Below are 16,566 nucleotides of genomic sequence, written 5' to 3' on the forward strand. Positions count from 1 at the left end.
TCCTTTGGGTGTTTATTTTAATAAAACTTATAATGGACTAATGGAGTGACCTATATTGAAACCTTCTTTTTTGGTAAAAAGATGACATGGAAGTATGCTACTGATCTTATAGTTCAATATAACATGGCATTAGCAATTTAGCATATAGTACTTTGTATACGCGTACATTTTACACTCAGTAGCTTGCTTCAAGCATGTGTGAATTAAATATAAGAGGGACTAAAAAGCTGGATATAAACACAAGGACTAACATTACATAAAGCATGGTTTGATGAATATACTATTGTGGTTTTGGCTTTTCATTTCATTTTCCGGCAGTAATTAGGTAATACTTTCAAGCAAGAGCTTTGGCAGAATTTGACGTGTTCTGGTTTTCATGATGGATTAAGGTTTACAAATTACAACAGACCGGGATTATATTTTTGTAAAACAATAATCAGAATCCACAACAAATCAGGAACAAACCTTTTATTCTCCCATCTCTTCTTCTGAAATAATTGCTTGATCATTTAAACACTAGTATATGATGTCTTCTAGGCTTCTAGCTACTGGTAATTGTAGTCAAGTAAGTGTATTGCTTAATATCGAGCTGCTACCTCTTTCTTTGGCGACTCATAAAGGAATGACGTATTTTCCAAAACATAATATAATGTATTTGTGATGTTGTAGATTATAGTATAGAATGTAGTTATTCAGTAACCTTATATACCTTAGTAGTATTTTTCAACTGAAAGAATGCATGATGTATATGTATAAAATGGGATTGATTGAAAAAGTGTTTTACAGGAACTTTAAACAATGAGGAGCAAGATGAGTCAAAGGATGAAGAATGCATTAGTAAGTCTGCAGTGGTTGGGCCACAGACGCCATTGCCTTCGATGAAAAAGCGTGTTTCACGTAGAGGAGGCTCCCTGACCAACAAACAAAGCCGATCAATATCAAAAGCTGTGATTAATCTCGAGGAAGATAAGTTACGAAAAATTTCAGAATTAGCTGAGAAATCAGTCTATTTCACCCGCTCAATCAATCAACAAGTGTCGAATGCATTTAAATTGGTTGAAGTTCAAGGAGCGAGTAGTAAAAGTGCTCAACTGAAAGGGCATGGCCGAAGGGTCTCTATTGATGGTAAGAAAAGGCCATATCAGAAAAACTTCAAGGAGACAAACAGAGCATGGAAAGAGTTACTGAAGAAAGCTATTGCTGAAAGTTGCGAGATATTGATGGAAAAAGATGAGAGTGTTTTAGTGGATGATGAATTGCAGCTTTTCCATGAAAAGGTGCATTCATTCGCAAGTAAAGTTGGCACCATTCAGGGTGAGTGATTACATTTTAGAATTTTAATTTTACTGCTTGATGTTATTCTTTCATCAGTAAAGCTTTTTATAACAAGATGCTGATATACGATAGTGTAGTAAGCATTAATTAGCTGTTCTGCTTACCACCAAATACTTCTTGTAATGCAATGTCAGCGTTTCTTACTTACTTTTAACACAGGGAAAAGAGTATACTTTCCATGGAAAGGATCAGTTTTGGACTCGGTTATTGGTGCATTTTTGAGTCAGAGGGTCAGTGACAACTATTCGAGGTATGCTTATATTTAACTGTACTTTCAGAAACCAATGTGAAGATGGGTGGCAGCACTAACCTTTTAAATTCTCAATGCAGTTCGGCTTTTATGTCACTTGGTGTGAGCTTTCCCCAGTATCGTGATTGTGATACTTATAGCCGGCACCATAGAATGCTGAGAGAAAAGAGATCAATAGGTGGCTTTTCTTGCCAAAAGCAGGATTTGAAGGGGGGACATTTAAAGTTGGGGCCTGAAAGCCAGAAACCATTAGATGAGAAGAAAAAGGAGACCTTGAGAAAAGGAAAGGCTGCAATTATGGAAAAAATTAAGCCTGATTGGGACACCTTGAAGACACAATATTCTAGCAACACGGAGATAGAAAGAAGCATTGATGCATTAGACTATGTTGACTGGCATGCTGTCAGGCGAGCAGATATGGTGGATATATCCAATGCTATTGAATTGAGAGGCATGAACAAGAAACTAGCTAAGCGCATCAAGGTATGTTAATTTAGTTCTTAAAATACCTGAGTTTTTATTTATCAGAAAAGTAACTATATAAATGTCTACTTCTGTTATTAGTGCAAGTTAATGGAATAACTATTAAAAAAAAAAGGTTAATGGAATAATAATTGTAACAATGTAGGAGTTTCTGGACCGACTATTGATGGATCATGGAAATTTGGATCTTGAATGGGTACGGAATGTCCCCCCTCATCAAGCAAAGTAAGCATAACTGCCACTTATTGGTGCATAACCTCTCTGAAACTTTCTTATGCTGTTGTTTTAGTACTGCTTGCTCACAAATTTCTTATTTATAGGGAGTTTCTTCTAAGCATATACGGATTGGGGCTGAAGAGTGCACATTGTGTCCAACTTTTAACACTCAAACAACCTGCATTTCCTGTAATGATTTATACAAATTTATTGATTCTTATAATGAAGATAATTTTGGACAGGATCATTTTATGAACATTGATTATGAATTTGATGACATTTTTTTACTTTTTTTTATCAAGGTTGATGTAAATGTTGCTCGTGTGACAGTGCGTCTGGGGTGGGTTCCAGCCCCACCAAATACTTGTGATTTGCTTCAGATGTCTGTTTTGGAAGAGTAAGCGTGCTCTGCTCTTATTTCTTTGTTGAAACACCACTGATTTCTCTGATAACAAACTGTAAATGTTCTACTTGTAGGGATTCAAAGCTGCATGAATTGATTAATCATTATCTTTTTCCACGGTTATGCAAACTTGACCCAAAGACCTTGTAAGATTTTCTTAACTATCAATTTCGTGTGCAAATAGACTCAATACTTTCTTATACTTTATGCTTATTTGTCTTTAGGTACGAACTTCATTATCACATGATTACATTTGGGAAGGTAATTTTAGTAACTTGTGTTATTGAACTTGTAGATTTCTTATTCACTTGTATATAATGTGTTGAAGTAACTGTGGCTTTTTTATGCTTAGCACAGGTCTTCTGCACAAAGCAGAAGCCTAGCTGTACTGAATGTCCCATGAGAAACGAGTGCAAGTATTATGCTGAAATCAACATAGAAGACATTGGTGTCATTAGTCGGGCTAAGACTCAAAATAAGTCTGTGAAAGTTAAGCAGCAAGTGTTGAAATCAAAAAATGAAAAACAGAAAGGTCTGGTAAACGATCATGAACAGTTCTACCATGAAGGTAATGTTGAAGCTCCTAAAACTCCAGTGAAAGATCAACCACCCCGGAAAATGAGACAGAAAGGACAATATCACTCAAAAACTACTTCTTTAGTTGGAAAACAACCCAAAAAAATCCGAACAAGAACACAACACTTTGTGTAGGTGGTTTGAAACTCTCATTTACCTTAAAACACACAAATCATCCTATGTGATGATCTTTTCTAACTAATTGAATCATCAATGCAGCTATGAACTTCCAGATTGGCATCCAATATTAGAACAGGTGAGTGACCGTACCTTGTTTGGCAATTTGCAAGCTATGATTATAGGCAACATGTTTAATTATGTCATCATGACTGTTAAATGCAATGTTATAGTTTGATGACCGGGACCCTAATGATCCATCGCCATACCTTTTTATTACATGGGAATCAGGTATGTCAACTTGTTTAAATATTTAATCCTAGACAAAAATGACAGATTTAAGTGCTAATTGCATGACTTTGATATATCAGTAACTCCGTTGGCCAATAGTATGCTGTCTGCGGGTGTTAGCCACATAGCAGAGTCTCAGACAGTACTGGGAACAGTTATGGTAAGAGAGATGCTAGCTAATGATTTATAAATTAAAACCTGGTTATATAAACAAGTTTGTGTTTCTAAAACTTACATATAAACCCACAGATCCCATGCAGAACAGCGTTGAGGGGCTCCTTTCCGCTAAATGGAACATATTTTCAGATAAATGAGGTGCAGTCATTGGAAGTTTGTAAAGATTTTTAGCAGCAAATTTTCACCTACCTAAGTGGAATTCTGATGTGTTGTTTAGGTTTTCGCTGATCAGAAGACCAGCCAAATGCCAATAGATGTTCGCTGCAAGACATTGCAGCAACTCCCGAGGAAGATACTGTATTGTGGAAAAGATTTATCAAATATTGTCAAAGGTGAAACATGCTTGATTCTGTGATCTGTTTCATAAGGCAACTGCCTGGATGAATGACCCCTTTATAATTAGCCTGTTTGATGACTTGGTTTATCTATAATGTCCTGCATAGAAGTAAATAATTTATATCATACGAACTGTAATTAGAAGGTATACCATTATTTGTTCATCAATGGCATCCCAAATTGGGTGTGGGATGGAGAATTCAATGTAAGAACTTGAATCAAATGGCTAATTGAAAGCGTTGTCTTGTCAGGTTTATCAGCGGATGAGGTCAAGAGCCTTTTCAATGAAGGTGCATTGCATGTTCTTATGGTTTATTGGGAAATTGCATTTTAATAATGTATTCTGTCTGATGTTTTTGGAATGTTTCAGGTTATATTTGCACTAGGGGTTTTGACAGAGAAACATTAGCTCCTGTTACTTTAGAAAGGCGATTGCATGCGTTATCCAAGAGTAAAAGGCGAAATTAGGAAGCAGCAATGGTGTACAGTGCTGCATAATCCTGGTAAAGTGCGACCAAATTTTTGTACTTGTAATTTTGGTATCATTGTTCAATGCATCTGAAGACCAGGGATTACATTTTTGCAAGTGTGAGGGTTACAGTACCAAAGAATTTCATTGATCAAATATGGTTTGCTGCTCTTTAATAATGAGGTAACATAACAACGAGGGAAGTAAGCAAAAGTATAGAAATGTTTAAAATTTCAGATGTATGTAAATCCTTACAATTGTATCACTTAACTTTCATACTTTTCCCTTCAAAATTAATGGAAAAAAAAAGTGGAAAAATGAGAATATCAATATTACTCCTATGAAATTCAATAGTTTTCCTTATTAGACTAACCAACAGTTATAAGAAGGGAGGGGGTGGGAGGGATGTACATAGGTAAGATAATACGGAGTATGGTATATAATGCCTCCTAAAGTAGTTTTATTGTATATATAGTTTTTTTGTATTGATAAGTGTCCTTCCAAACTAAGAGTGCTAAATAAGTCATTGGTAGCAACTATGTTACAATGTGGTAATATGGATAAGCAAGTCGTCGAACACTAAGTCATCAGTGTGATCACTGCAGCTTAGTCAAGAACATGCAAGCGTGAGCCTACTACAGGCCTATAGCTTTACTCGAGGACAAACAACGATGAGGGTGATAGGACTATATCTAAAATGAATTAAGGTTGAAATAATTATGACTAAAAGATAGCCTTCCTAGCAATGGCATGGCCATGAATACAATCTCACAAGCTTAAATCCAGTAGATCTCAACACAATTATATTTTTTATAAAAAAAATCTTAAAATGTGCATCACACAAGCTTAAATTAAGTAGATCTTAAAGTTGATTGGCTTGAGGCTCTATGCTTTGGGTTGTATTACGCATGCTCACTATGAATAGCGAGAAGGGAATCCTGCTATTCCTGATGACTCCTGTACCCCTGCAATCAAATTACATATTGTCAGTGTCACATATCAAATTAAGTATTAATTGACGGTAGGTGTAGTGGTGATTGAGACTACACTTGGTAAGGAGAACCCGTGTTCGATCCCCCGCAATAACAATTGGGAGGGGAATGGAATGTAACCACCAAAACTGATCCCGAATCCGAATTAGCCCAAAGGGTGAATCGGGTGAAACTCCAAAAAAAAAAAAACCACATCAAATTAAGTGAATTTCACTTTTTCGGAAAAAAAAGTTGAATTTCACAAAATTCAGAGATTAACCTTTCACATACACCGTACAAAATACTATACACAACCTTAAATCATAAACTAAAACAAAAGCTAATAATTAGGGACTAAACTTTTTTTTTTTTTTTTTTTTTTTTTCACCTTTTGGGACCTGAACTTTTTTCTTTCACCATTTGGGACCTTAGAAATAATTTTAGTTGAAAAAATTAGTTATGGTTAAGTGGTGGGGCTCACTAATTACATTAGGTTCTAATTTATTTGCAAACGAGGATTCTTGTTGGTTTTCTCCAAAAAAATATATTAAGTTAGGCGTTTTTACCCCAAAAAAATAAAATACAGTGCCTTTTCAACTCCTACTCTTCAGTCTTTATCTTTAACCTCCTCTGTTTGTTCTCCCTTTAAAAAAAAAAATAGGTTCATGAATTATCAAGCAAAAATTATTTTGTTTATACAATCGTTTCCGAGCCGGTGTAAAATTGATTTGAAACCATATCCATCCAAAGGCAATTCAACTGCTTGATGGTAACTAATAGAGACCAGTTAATTTATATTGTGCAACTCTCATTTTGCTTGATGATACAATACTAGTAGAATTACCAAGTATAAAGTTTGGCAGCTAGTTTACCACTAGGGATGACATGAAAAGTTAAATTCTCATAATTTAATTATATAGTTTAATGATAAAATTGTGGAATTTTGGAATAATGATATAGTTCAAATGATCAATTGAACTACTTAGTCCTCATAACTTAATTGTGGAATTTTGGAATTTTAATGATATAGTGTAACTAATGAGAAACAGAACAGTGCAGAACAATTATATAGTTTATAAATGATCAAATGAACTACTTAATTCTAGCAAAATTAGTTGTGTCGATCTAAATTGAACAAATCAATTATATAGTTCATGTAATTGATAGTCTATGGATTTTTTAAGTTGTAACTCCACTGACTTGTTATGATGTGAAATTTGGGTTTACCGATTTAAATGACATTTTTTTTTTTGCTTTTGGAAAACTGTTTTTTTTTCCAAGAGGTTTTGTGTGTGGCTGGCCACAAGATGTGGCCAGCTAACACATGACAAAAGTAACCCCATCGACCTGGTAACCCCTCCGACTAAGTAACCCCTCCGACTTAGTAACCCCTGAGTGGATCTAGTAACCCCTAATCAAGTAACCCCCCCTTTAACCTGGTAACCTCTGGCCGAGTAACTCCTCCGACCTAGTAACCCCTGACCTAGTAACCCCTGACCTAGTAACCCCTAATATAGTAACCCTTGACCGACCTAATAACTCCTAACTGATTTAGTAACCCATGACCAAATAACCCCTCCGACCTAGTAACCCCTGACCAAATAACCCCTCCGATCTAGTAAACCCTAATGTTGCACCACCCTTAAACTAACTCCACCACACTGCTCACCCTTAAACTTACTGTTCCACATTTAAACAATTGTTAACTGTTAACCGATTTTTGTTTAAATTTCACATGTTTCTAATTTTTTTCTTGAGCTCACCCCTTTACATTCCACCCAATTTCCAAAAATATTACTTCCTCTGTTCTTTTTTACTTGACATGTTTCTTTTATCACGCTTGCCAATGCAAAACTTTAACGGTTAATAATTTTAATTCTCCATAATTAAAAAATATAAAAAATATATATTATGATAGTACTTATTGAGACGAATTCAAAATGATCCAACATAAATATGTTTTTTCTTACATATTATTCACAAAATACGGTCAAAGGAGGGGTGGTGAATAGTGTAAAAGTCAAAGCGGGTCAAGTAAAAAAGAACGGAGGAAGTAAATAAAACCTTGAACCATGCATCATCTCCTAGACTCCCACATACATCACATCATTTCCACAAGCATCCCATCACCATTTCGAAACCTAGAAAAAGGAATTTGTACCTGATCTATTACACTGAAATTTCGGGGAAATGTTAGGGTTTGGAGCTTTGAGGAGATTTGGGTTGATTTGGAGCTCCGATGATGGCGAAGACGACGACGACGCTGACGGTGAGATGAAGACGACCACTAGATGAAGATTACAATGGAAGTTGGTGCTCCGGTCATTGATGGTTAAAGAGAGAAAGTTAAAAAGAGAAAGTGAGAGGAGAGGAGAGAGAGAGAGGAGATAGAAAACTTTTTTAAAAAAATTTGTGGGCTTTGTGGTTGGTCATACGGTGTAGCTAGTCAAGTATAAAAGTTGGTGTTTGTTTTTAAACTACAATTATTGCGTAGGTTGGTTAGTAAACTTTTTAGATGGATTAAATTGCTTGAGAATTAACCACAGGTCCCAAACAGTGAAAGAAAAAAGTTTAGGTCCCAAAAGATGAAAAGTAAAAAAATCGAGTCCCTAAGTATTAGCTTAACTCCTTAAACAAGTGATTTCAATACAATATAAAACAAAAAAAAAAGGACATTAGTACTTACCAGTTCGACCAATCGCATTGGATCTTTGCACTCCTTATTTGCAGCAGGGAAGAACCTGTCCATGACTTTGAACAACACATTCTTGTTGATTGAAATTATAATCAGAGAACTTGTGATGACGATAATAAGGATGGTTGCCCACAATGACTTCGGAGACATAACGATATAAACTCCAGTCATAAATGCGACTAAGGTGAAGTTGAGTGCCATCCTGAGTAACACCATGCTTCGATCTATCAATATCAACGACTTACTAGGTTCGTAGACCATGGACAATGTGAGACAAATTAGCACCAACATTGAAAAAACCAAGGTTAATGTATCTGATAACAAAAACACAATAAAAGATGGCTTCTTCCCCAAAATTGCTTCACCCGTATCTTGATTGAATCCACCTGGGAGAGTGAATCCAGCAGCGAATGTAATGGTGGTCACTAGAGCCGCTACCACAAACAATGATGTTCGCACATCTAACAGATTTGTCTTATGTTGGAAATATGTTGTTTTTATACTTGGATCAAGTCCGTTTCTTTTGCACATGAGGTCCTGTAATAGCAATTTGTAGTAATTATTGATCATACCATTTCACTCTAAATTAAATTATAATGAACCAATTATGTCTTTTAATAAAGTATTTATATTATTCCTAAGATAAAGTATTTTTATTATGCCTTCTTTGATTAACATTCTTGATCAACATAAATTCTTTTGTGGATCTGATCCATATATATATATATATATATATATTAAAAGCGACTGATGTTATATTAAACATTGTGACCCTAATTTTAACATATATAGTAACCTTATTTTTAGGAAATTTTGTCAGAAAAAACCATTTATAACAACTATTTTGTTGGAAAAAACCTTATAAAATTTTTTTGGCAAGGAGAAACCAAATTGTAAAATATTTTTGTTGAAGACAACCAAGGATCTCTAATCACTCAATTAACCACTAATTTTCCCTTAATTCTTCTAATTACTCATAACTCTAACTTAATATCTTTAATAATTAAGTTGATTTATAAATTAAAAAAAAAAAAAAACCACCACCATCCACCCTCTCCTTCTACCCCTCCCATGGCAGCAGCTGAGCAGCCCCCTCCCCCATCCCCAACCGCCACCTGGAACCCTATCCCCCCGCTGATCAGCCTCTACCACCGAACCGACCCCCTTCCTTTCTCCCCTTTCCTCGTCGTGACCACCCTCCTAAACCCTAACCCAAAAAATTCCACCCAAAGAAACCACCAACACTAGATCTTCTTTGTATTTGTGAATTTTGAAGTTGAAATTAGATGGGTGGAGAGAGATTGCGGCATTTAAGGAGGGATTGTTGAAGATCGAGGAGGGGATTTGATTGCGTATGAAGCGTTTTGGTTGGGGTTTTAGGGTGGTTTTCTGGGTTGTGATTATGGAAGAAGGTAGTATTGGTGGGTGGTTTTCCGGAGGAGGGTATTCGGCGAAGGTAAAGGGAAAAGGGAGGGGGTCGGTTCGGTGGTGGAGGTTGGTTAGCAAGGGTGAGGGGATCCAGGCGGCGGCTGGGGATAGGGGAGGGGGTTGCTTAGCTGCTGCCATGGGAGGGGGAGAAGGAGAGGGTGGATGGTGGTGGTGAGGGTGGTTTTTGTTTTTATTTATTTATTTATTTATTTTATAAATCAACTTAATTATTAAATAGTAAAGAGTTATGAGTAATTAGAAAAATTAAGGAAAAATTAGTGGTTAATTGAATGATTAGAGATTTTAGGTTGTCTTCAACAAAAATATTTTATAATCTGGTTTCTCGTTGCCAAAAAAATTTTATAAGGTTTTTTCCAAAAAAATATTTGTTATAAATGGTTTTTACTGACAAAATTTCTTTTTTTGAACATATTAACCTTTATTATAACTTGCGTGATTTTTAATGATATTGTGAACCTAAAGTACTACGTTATGTTCAACATAATGACTTAATTATTCATATTGATCAGTATAAAAATTTCATTAAAAAAGTTTTGACCACTTATAAATTTTATGATGTCTTATGACTTTTATTTAAACATAATAACCTTTATTTTAATATATCAACCTGTTTTTTTTATTAATCAAACATTCATAATGTCTCTAGTGTTAGTCGTGGTCCACAGTAAATTATTGTGAAACTAGGTCTATTTAAAAATTTGTAATTGACGCAATGGTGTACCGTTGGATATACTCCTCATTTCATTCTAAATATATATATGCAGCTTAACCATGAAAACTAATGAGTGCATGCGCTTGTCAATTGAGAGAAGTTGCAGGAAAAAAAAAAAAAAAAAAAAAAAAAAAAAAAAAAAAAAAAAAAAAACATACCCATGCATCATCTTCCTTGCATAGATGTGCCAGCAGATCCATGGCAGTTACAGCTTGTTTGTCTTTGATGTCATAGATTGTCTTGTCAATGTTGAGCAGTGTTTCAGTCAAGAATATATCTCGTTTTCGAATTGCTGTATGTAAAGGTGTTTCACCTTGGAGATTTTGAACATTGATAAAATCTTTCATGCGTTCAATCTTCAGAAACTCCTCATAATTTGTCAAACGTGGGAGTCGTATATGATGCAGTGGAGAATCCTTAGATTTCATACAAAGTTCTCGAAACGCTCCTACATCGTGGTCAATTAAGGCAGAAAGAGCTGAGACATGACCATTTTTACATGCTTCTATCCAAGCCATGGGTTCATTATCAATCGTGGATGGATCCTTGTGTAGGACTTCTTTTATAAACCATGAACAACCAACTTGAAAGGCTCTTTTCCAAGGTGATTGTCCATTGTTGTCTTTTTGGGTGATGAATTCAGGTGCTTCATTCACAAGCCATTTCCCACACTCTATATCTGTACATTTTCATAATATATGCCATAGAAATAGTTGGAAGAAAAAAGGAACTAACATTACATTAATTTTGAGAAATTGATGGAGTAAAATAAATATACCTTCCAAAAGTAGAGCCGGATGCAAAACATTACAGCCATCAAAGGAATTCTTAAGATATTTGGTCCAACTGCTCTTATCCAATCTCGATAATATTGCTTGGGCAACTTTACCGCAGTTACTCCGTATAGCAAGAAACACAGTATAGTGCTCCGGCTCGTAATAATCTAAAACTTGATGCAAATAAGGAGGCTGGTGTAGTGACAATATATATAATGCAAGGTCCTCATGATGGTTAAGTATTGCCAAGTGTAGAGGTCCGTATAATCTTTCATCCTTCTTAAACCATGGCTGCAAATCGACTTGTTTCAGCCTTCGGTTAGTTGGGTATTGCTCTTTGTAAGCTTCTACTAGAAGTTTTACAACATCGCATCATGGGTGCTACTTGCGGCATAATGTAAAGGATTTGCAACGTCATCGTGCTCAGTTGCATCAATGAGGTTCAAGAAAGACGATCTCCATTTACTCTCTATAAATTTACTCTTAAGTATTAATTCAAATAACCATATTACATTGTCGTATTTTATCCAACTATGTAATACTGTTAATCCTCCTTTGTCTACTTCTGTGAGTAACTCGATATACTCCTCAATCAGCCGTTTACAAAAATCAAATGGTTTTAAAGACAAAAAAAAAATTAGTTCATAACATATAGAGAAAATTGTGAAAAAGGACCTTTTAAGTGGTCGACTTTTTGAAGAATGACCTTTTAAGTTAAAACTTGTGAAAAAAGGACCTTTTAAGTTGCATTTTGTTTATATGGGGTACTTGGGTGAGCTTACGACCTTACATGGTGTTCAATGCCGGAGCTCTGACGTTGACTATCACGTGTTAGTCATGTGACTTTTCTTTTTTTTTTTTCTTTAAAAAAAACCCAAATTTCCCTCCTTTCCCCACCTAACCAATGAAAGAGTTAGGTCGGGAAAGGAGGGAAATTTGGGGTTTTTTTTTTGTTTTTTTAAAAAAAAGTCACGTGACTAACACGTGATAGTCAATGTCGGAGCTCCAACATTAACCACCACGGAAGGTCACCCAAGTATCCCATACAAACAAAATGCAACTTAAAAGGTCCTTTTTCACAAGTTTTCACTTAAGAGGTTCTTTTTCAAAAAGTCGACCAATTAAAAGGTCCTTTTTCACAATTTTCTCTAACATATAAGTATAAAACATAACTAAGGGTCGTTTCTGATTTAATTTACTAAACTAAGCTAAATTTATTGGAAAAATCATGGGATTAGTGATTCAAAGTTAATTGTTGACTTTGCTTAAATTTAGGAATAAGAAGTTAGTGGTTAAGTTTTAGTTCCTAATTATTAGGATAGTAAGTTGCTACGTGAGAATAAGGGGTTATGCATCCCTAATTTGTTTGTTGTGCCTATATAAGGCTTTCATTGTAATTTGATTAAAAATGGATTGAATTTAACTTTTATTATTCTTTCCCTTTTCTCATCTCTATTTATTATTCAAAAAAATTGAACTGAACTGTTTATGAGAGAATTAAATTAGGGACTGAGTTGAACTGAACCAAGTTGAAATTAAGGGCCTATTCTCTTCAGCTTATTTTCACTAGGCGAAAATATGTAATGGCCACTGGTTGAAACCCCCCTATTGCCACCGGTTTTGAACCGGTGGTCATTTGGGGGGTGGCAATAAAGCAACGCAAGGCCACCGGTTCAAAACCGGTGGCAAAAAGCCTTATGGCCACCGGTTAACCGGTGGTAATAATAATTATGGCCACCGGTTAACCGGTGGCAATGTAAATGGCGCGCTTTTTTTTTTGGATTGGAAGACTGACTTTTGCCACCGGTTTTGAACCGATAAACCGGTGGCAATAATAGGGATGTAAATTTTTTTTCTTATTTTTTTTTTCGTTTTTCCTGCAATGATTCCTGCAACTGATCCTGCTATAATATTCTGCCATATTATTGCTATAAATTCTGCCATAATATAATTATTATTAATAATCATAACAAGAATTAAAAATATATATTTAGACATTAATAATTAAAAACCAAATGCAATACAACAAATAAAGTGTGATATACATAAATACAAACAATACTAACTAGTCAATATTGAAGTCTAAAAGTTAATAATTAACAAAGTATAAATTCAAAATGATGTCACATTTACAAATTGAAGGTGATGAAAGATGCCAACATGTCTCAAACTTCATTAAGGTCCTTGCTTGTTAACGGATCTCCCTTTTGCACCTTGCAAAACTTGGAATATATATAAATTATGTTAGAATAAGTTAAATTAGTTAAGTTAAACATGTGAGTAATAAATATGTAAAAAATTAAATACTTAGGTCAAAACGGAGTAAAAGAAGGCCTAAAAGACTTCTACTTGCCCATTTTCTACATTTTTTAACTAATGACCATGCTGTTTCTCATAATATGTCAATTATACTTAGTTATAGGTGGTTAAGCCTTGAAATCAAAGAAAAAGAGCATTTTACTAAGTTTAAGGTCGCATTTTCATCCTAAATAGCCTAAATAAGGCCTAAATGACTTCTACTTGCCCATTTTCTACATTTTTTAAACTAATGACCATGTTATTTCTCATAACATGTCAATTATACTTAGTTATAGGTGGATAAGCCTTGAAATTACAGAAAAAAGCATTTTACTAAGTTTAAGGTCGCATTTTCATCCTAAATAGCCTAAATAAGGCCTAAATGACTCCTACTTGCCCATTTTCTACATTTTTTAACTAATGACCATGTTATTTCTCATAACATGTCAATTATACTTAGTTATAGGTGGCTAAGCCTTGAAATCACATAAAAGAGCATTTTTCTAAGTTTAAGGTCGCATTTTCATCCTAAATAGCCTAAATAAGGCCTAAATGACTTCTACTTGCCCATTTTCTACATTTTTTAACTAATGACCATGTTCTTTCTCATAACATTTCAATTATACTTAGTTATAGGTGGCTAAGCCTTGAAATTACAGAAAAAAGCATTTTACTAAGTTTAAGGTCGCATTTTCATCCTAAATAGCCTAAATAAGGCCTAAATGACTTCTACTTGCCCATTTCTACATTTTTTAACTAATGACCATGTTGTTTCTCATAACATGTCAATTATACTTAGTTATAGGTGGATAAGCCTTGTAATCACGTAAAAAGAGCATTTTACTAAGTTTAAGGTCGTACCTCATCAAGATGTATGGTGTTGGTACAATGAGTCGCTATGTCAAGCATGAATCTCATCACGTATAATCCACAATCAACTCCATTATCTTGTTGTGGGCACTAGCATAGGAACAAATCAAATGAATCAAACGTCACATAAAATCCACAATTGTTTTAGCAATGTTTATTAAGATAATCACAATATGATGTGGCATTACCATAGGTGATTTCCATGTAGGACCCCGTGGAGCACGACCATGTATATTCCTCATAATACTATAGGAAAGTAAATTCAAATTTGATTAGTTTGACTACTAAATGAGTTAGGTTAAGATAATCAACACTAGGTAGCTATATTTACTTTTGTAGTACAGACATCACGAGGTACTTCTTTGTTGATCGAGCTGAATCAAGGTGAAAGATTGTGTTATTAGCAGGACAAATCACCATGAGGAACCAATGAAACCTACATAAATTCACAATACACAAACAAATCAATAATTAGGGTACAACATATAATTCAAATGTAGAAAGAATTGAATTACACATGGTTAAACGTACTCCTCATAACATGGGGCGAATATGAACTTGTCTCCCGCACGCATTGATTCCCTAATACTATGATTAACATAATACATCACCTCGGGGGAGTTGTGTAAGATTCTAGTCTCGGATGTCTGTTCAGGGCATAACTACCCAACTTTACTAGGGGAATCAGTGTCACTTAAGTGCTCCCGTAGTGCTCTGCGTGCATGGACAATGAAAAATTAATTGACATATATATGAAGGATAAAAAACACTAATATGAATAACATAATTAATTTAAGTGGCATATGCCCGCACCTCATGAATATTTGAATGAGAGAAATGTTAAGCATTGAACCTCTTAAAAATTCCTTCACATCTTGTTTGTTTAACCATGCACTTGCATCCTCATCATAATGGAACATTGCCTTAGGAAGTGCAATTTCAATGGGATCGTCACTATGCTAATGACTAAAACGATTGTGTAGAAAAGTTAAATCCTTAGTGAGCGATTGAAGGACATTGTCTCCAACAAGTGGAGTAGGTTGCATGGCTGAACCTTTCGAAGAATTCTTTTTCGACACTTGTTCACTCTTCGACCCTTGTTCACTCATCTTCTTTGTAGGTTAATCAACGCTTTTAGGCTTCTCCACCTTCCTTCTCTTTGATGGTTGCCTTTTTTTCGAAATCTGATCAAACAAAGATAATTAGAGTTCAAAAATTTTTGGCCGGGGGTTAAGCTAGTAAGTACGCATGCAGATATGTTATTTTGCACAACATCAAAATAAATATTACCTCGTTGATCAACCTTACCCAAGCACGTGGCCATTACACATAGCTACCTTTTGCTTCCCAAAGAAGAGTAATCCCATCATCCACTATAGGCACCGGTAGTGGGATGTTTTCAAACCCAGCAATGTAAGAATTGATCTCGACCGAGTAATGTTGTGGCCTAAGAGATTGAAAATGGACCGTATCACCGGTCGTCGCTTGTGCACTACCATACGCCACCAACTGCAACTCTCCTCCATTTGATAGCCCCGGGTCTAGAAGTGTACACTCGGTCTCTACCTACACTAGTAACGAAATTCACTTGTAAAGACAGAAATTATCAAAAAGGGTCTTTTCCTACACAATTGATCATGTAACGAAATTCACTATGTTAAAACCAAACACGCTCCCTCGAATCCTAAATTCACCTCTAAATCTGGAAATTCATGGGGTGTTGGATTATGAACCTCCCTCGAGTCTGCATGTGTGGGAGTAACAACCTGCAATAATTAATCAATAATGCCGCATTAGATCTCACGTAACTCACTAGCTAGGCCAAAACTAATAGATAGAAAATTACCTCATGTATCTCCTCTTCTCCATGTCTCTCATCCTCTCCTTGTCCTTTTGGGTGACTACTTGAGTCGACCGGTGTAGTCGGGGGGAACGACAAGGGTAAGTTCATTTGCTTCGCCCAAGCATTGAATTCACCTATTAACTCATTGCGAACTTGTTCCTTGATGGTGGCATCCAATTCTTCCGGTGAGTTAACACTTGCTCGAGATCTTCCCATTTTTATGTATTATGAACCCATCACCTTCTCCCATCCTAGCAATGTCCCTCCCATACCTACTACCCAGCCTGGATGGTAGGGCT

The 16,566-nt window shown here is 35.4% G+C and overlaps 4 protein-coding genes and 1 long non-coding RNA gene across 7 annotated transcripts; 3 read left to right on the forward strand and 2 right to left on the reverse strand.

Moving 5' to 3' along the window:
* Positions 1–526: 526 nt before the first annotated feature.
* On the forward strand, positions 527–2,145 carry LOC110708812 (protein ROS1-like). The gene is made up of 4 exons (XM_021887039.1): positions 527–551; positions 787–1,314; positions 1,495–1,585; positions 1,666–2,145. The coding sequence occupies exons 1-4, from the start codon at positions 527–529 to the stop codon at positions 2,075–2,077; spliced, it is 1,056 nt and encodes a 351-aa protein (XP_021742731.1). The 3' UTR covers positions 2,078–2,145.
* Positions 2,140–2,830, forward strand: LOC110708972 (DEMETER-like protein 2). Its single transcript, XM_021887202.1, has 3 exons — positions 2,140–2,293; positions 2,389–2,473; positions 2,587–2,830. The coding sequence occupies exons 1-3, from the start codon at positions 2,235–2,237 to the stop codon at positions 2,683–2,685; spliced, it is 243 nt and encodes an 80-aa protein (XP_021742894.1). The 5' UTR covers positions 2,140–2,234; the 3' UTR covers positions 2,686–2,830.
* Positions 2,831–2,930: 100 nt separating this feature from the next.
* LOC110708814 (protein ROS1-like) lies at positions 2,931–3,861 on the forward strand. The gene is made up of 5 exons (XM_021887040.1): positions 2,931–2,948; positions 3,045–3,394; positions 3,483–3,519; positions 3,614–3,671; positions 3,752–3,861. The coding sequence occupies exons 1-5, from the start codon at positions 2,931–2,933 to the stop codon at positions 3,859–3,861; spliced, it is 573 nt and encodes a 190-aa protein (XP_021742732.1).
* A 699-nt stretch (positions 3,862–4,560) lies between these two features.
* On the reverse strand, positions 4,561–8,928 carry LOC110708284 (ankyrin repeat-containing protein ITN1-like). Of its 3 annotated transcripts, none has more exons than XR_002508692.1 (2): positions 7,786–8,304; positions 4,561–5,618 (listed from the first exon to the last, which is right to left on the reverse strand). XR_002508692.1 is itself a non-coding variant. In XM_021886376.1 (2 exons), exons 1-2 carry the CDS (start codon positions 8,887–8,889, stop codon positions 5,595–5,597), a joined length of 603 nt encoding a protein of 200 aa, XP_021742068.1. In that variant the 5' UTR covers positions 8,890–8,928; the 3' UTR covers positions 4,561–5,594. The 3 variants fall into 3 exon arrangements, 1 of the variants encoding a protein (XP_021742068.1); XR_002508691.1 differs by having other exon boundaries at positions 7,689–8,304; XM_021886376.1 differs by lacking the exon at positions 7,786–8,304 and adding an exon at positions 8,311–8,928.
* A 4,478-nt stretch (positions 8,929–13,406) lies between these two features.
* LOC110708291 lies at positions 13,407–14,651 on the reverse strand. Its single transcript, XR_002508694.1, has 3 exons — positions 14,613–14,651; positions 14,416–14,514; positions 13,407–13,478 (listed from the first exon to the last, which is right to left on the reverse strand). It is a non-coding gene; the product is annotated as an uncharacterized LOC110708291 (long non-coding RNA).
* Between the last annotated feature and the right edge of the window lie 1,915 nt (positions 14,652–16,566).

The sequence above is a fragment of the Chenopodium quinoa genome, unplaced genomic scaffold (genome assembly GCF_001683475.1).
Source record: "Chenopodium quinoa cultivar QQ74 unplaced genomic scaffold, ASM168347v1, whole genome shotgun sequence".
NCBI classification, from domain to species: Eukaryota; Viridiplantae; Streptophyta; class Magnoliopsida; order Caryophyllales; family Amaranthaceae; genus Chenopodium; species Chenopodium quinoa.

Coding starts and splice junctions, on each gene's coding strand:
- LOC110708812 (XM_021887039.1), top strand. CDS start 527: ATGTCTTCTAGGCTTCTAGCTACTG. Junction 552..786: donor TTCTAGGCTTCTAGCTACTG/GTAATTGTAGTC, acceptor AGTGTTTTACAG/GAACTTTAAACAATGAGGAG. Junction 1,315..1,494: donor TAAAGTTGGCACCATTCAGG/GTGAGTGATTAC, acceptor CTTTTAACACAG/GGAAAAGAGTATACTTTCCA.
- LOC110708972 (XM_021887202.1), top strand. CDS start 2,235: ATGGATCATGGAAATTTGGATCTTGAATGGGTACGGAATGTCCCCCCT. Junction 2,294..2,388: donor GTCCCCCCTCATCAAGCAAA/GTAAGCATAACT, acceptor TCTTATTTATAG/GGAGTTTCTTCTAAGCATAT. Junction 2,474..2,586: donor TCAAACAACCTGCATTTCCT/GTAATGATTTAT, acceptor TTTTTTATCAAG/GTTGATGTAAATGTTGCTCG.
- LOC110708814 (XM_021887040.1), top strand. Junction 3,395..3,482: donor ACAAGAACACAACACTTTGT/GTAGGTGGTTTG, acceptor TCATCAATGCAG/CTATGAACTTCCAGATTGGC. Junction 3,672..3,751: donor TTTTATTACATGGGAATCAG/GTATGTCAACTT, acceptor TTGATATATCAG/TAACTCCGTTGGCCAATAGT.
- LOC110708284 (XM_021886376.1), bottom strand. CDS start 8,889: ATGATCAATAATTACTACAAATTGCTATTACAGGACCTCATGTGCAAA. Junction 5,619..8,310: donor CAATGCGATTGGTCGAACTG/GTAAGTACTAAT, acceptor ATTTGATTGCAG/GGGTACAGGAGTCATCAGGA.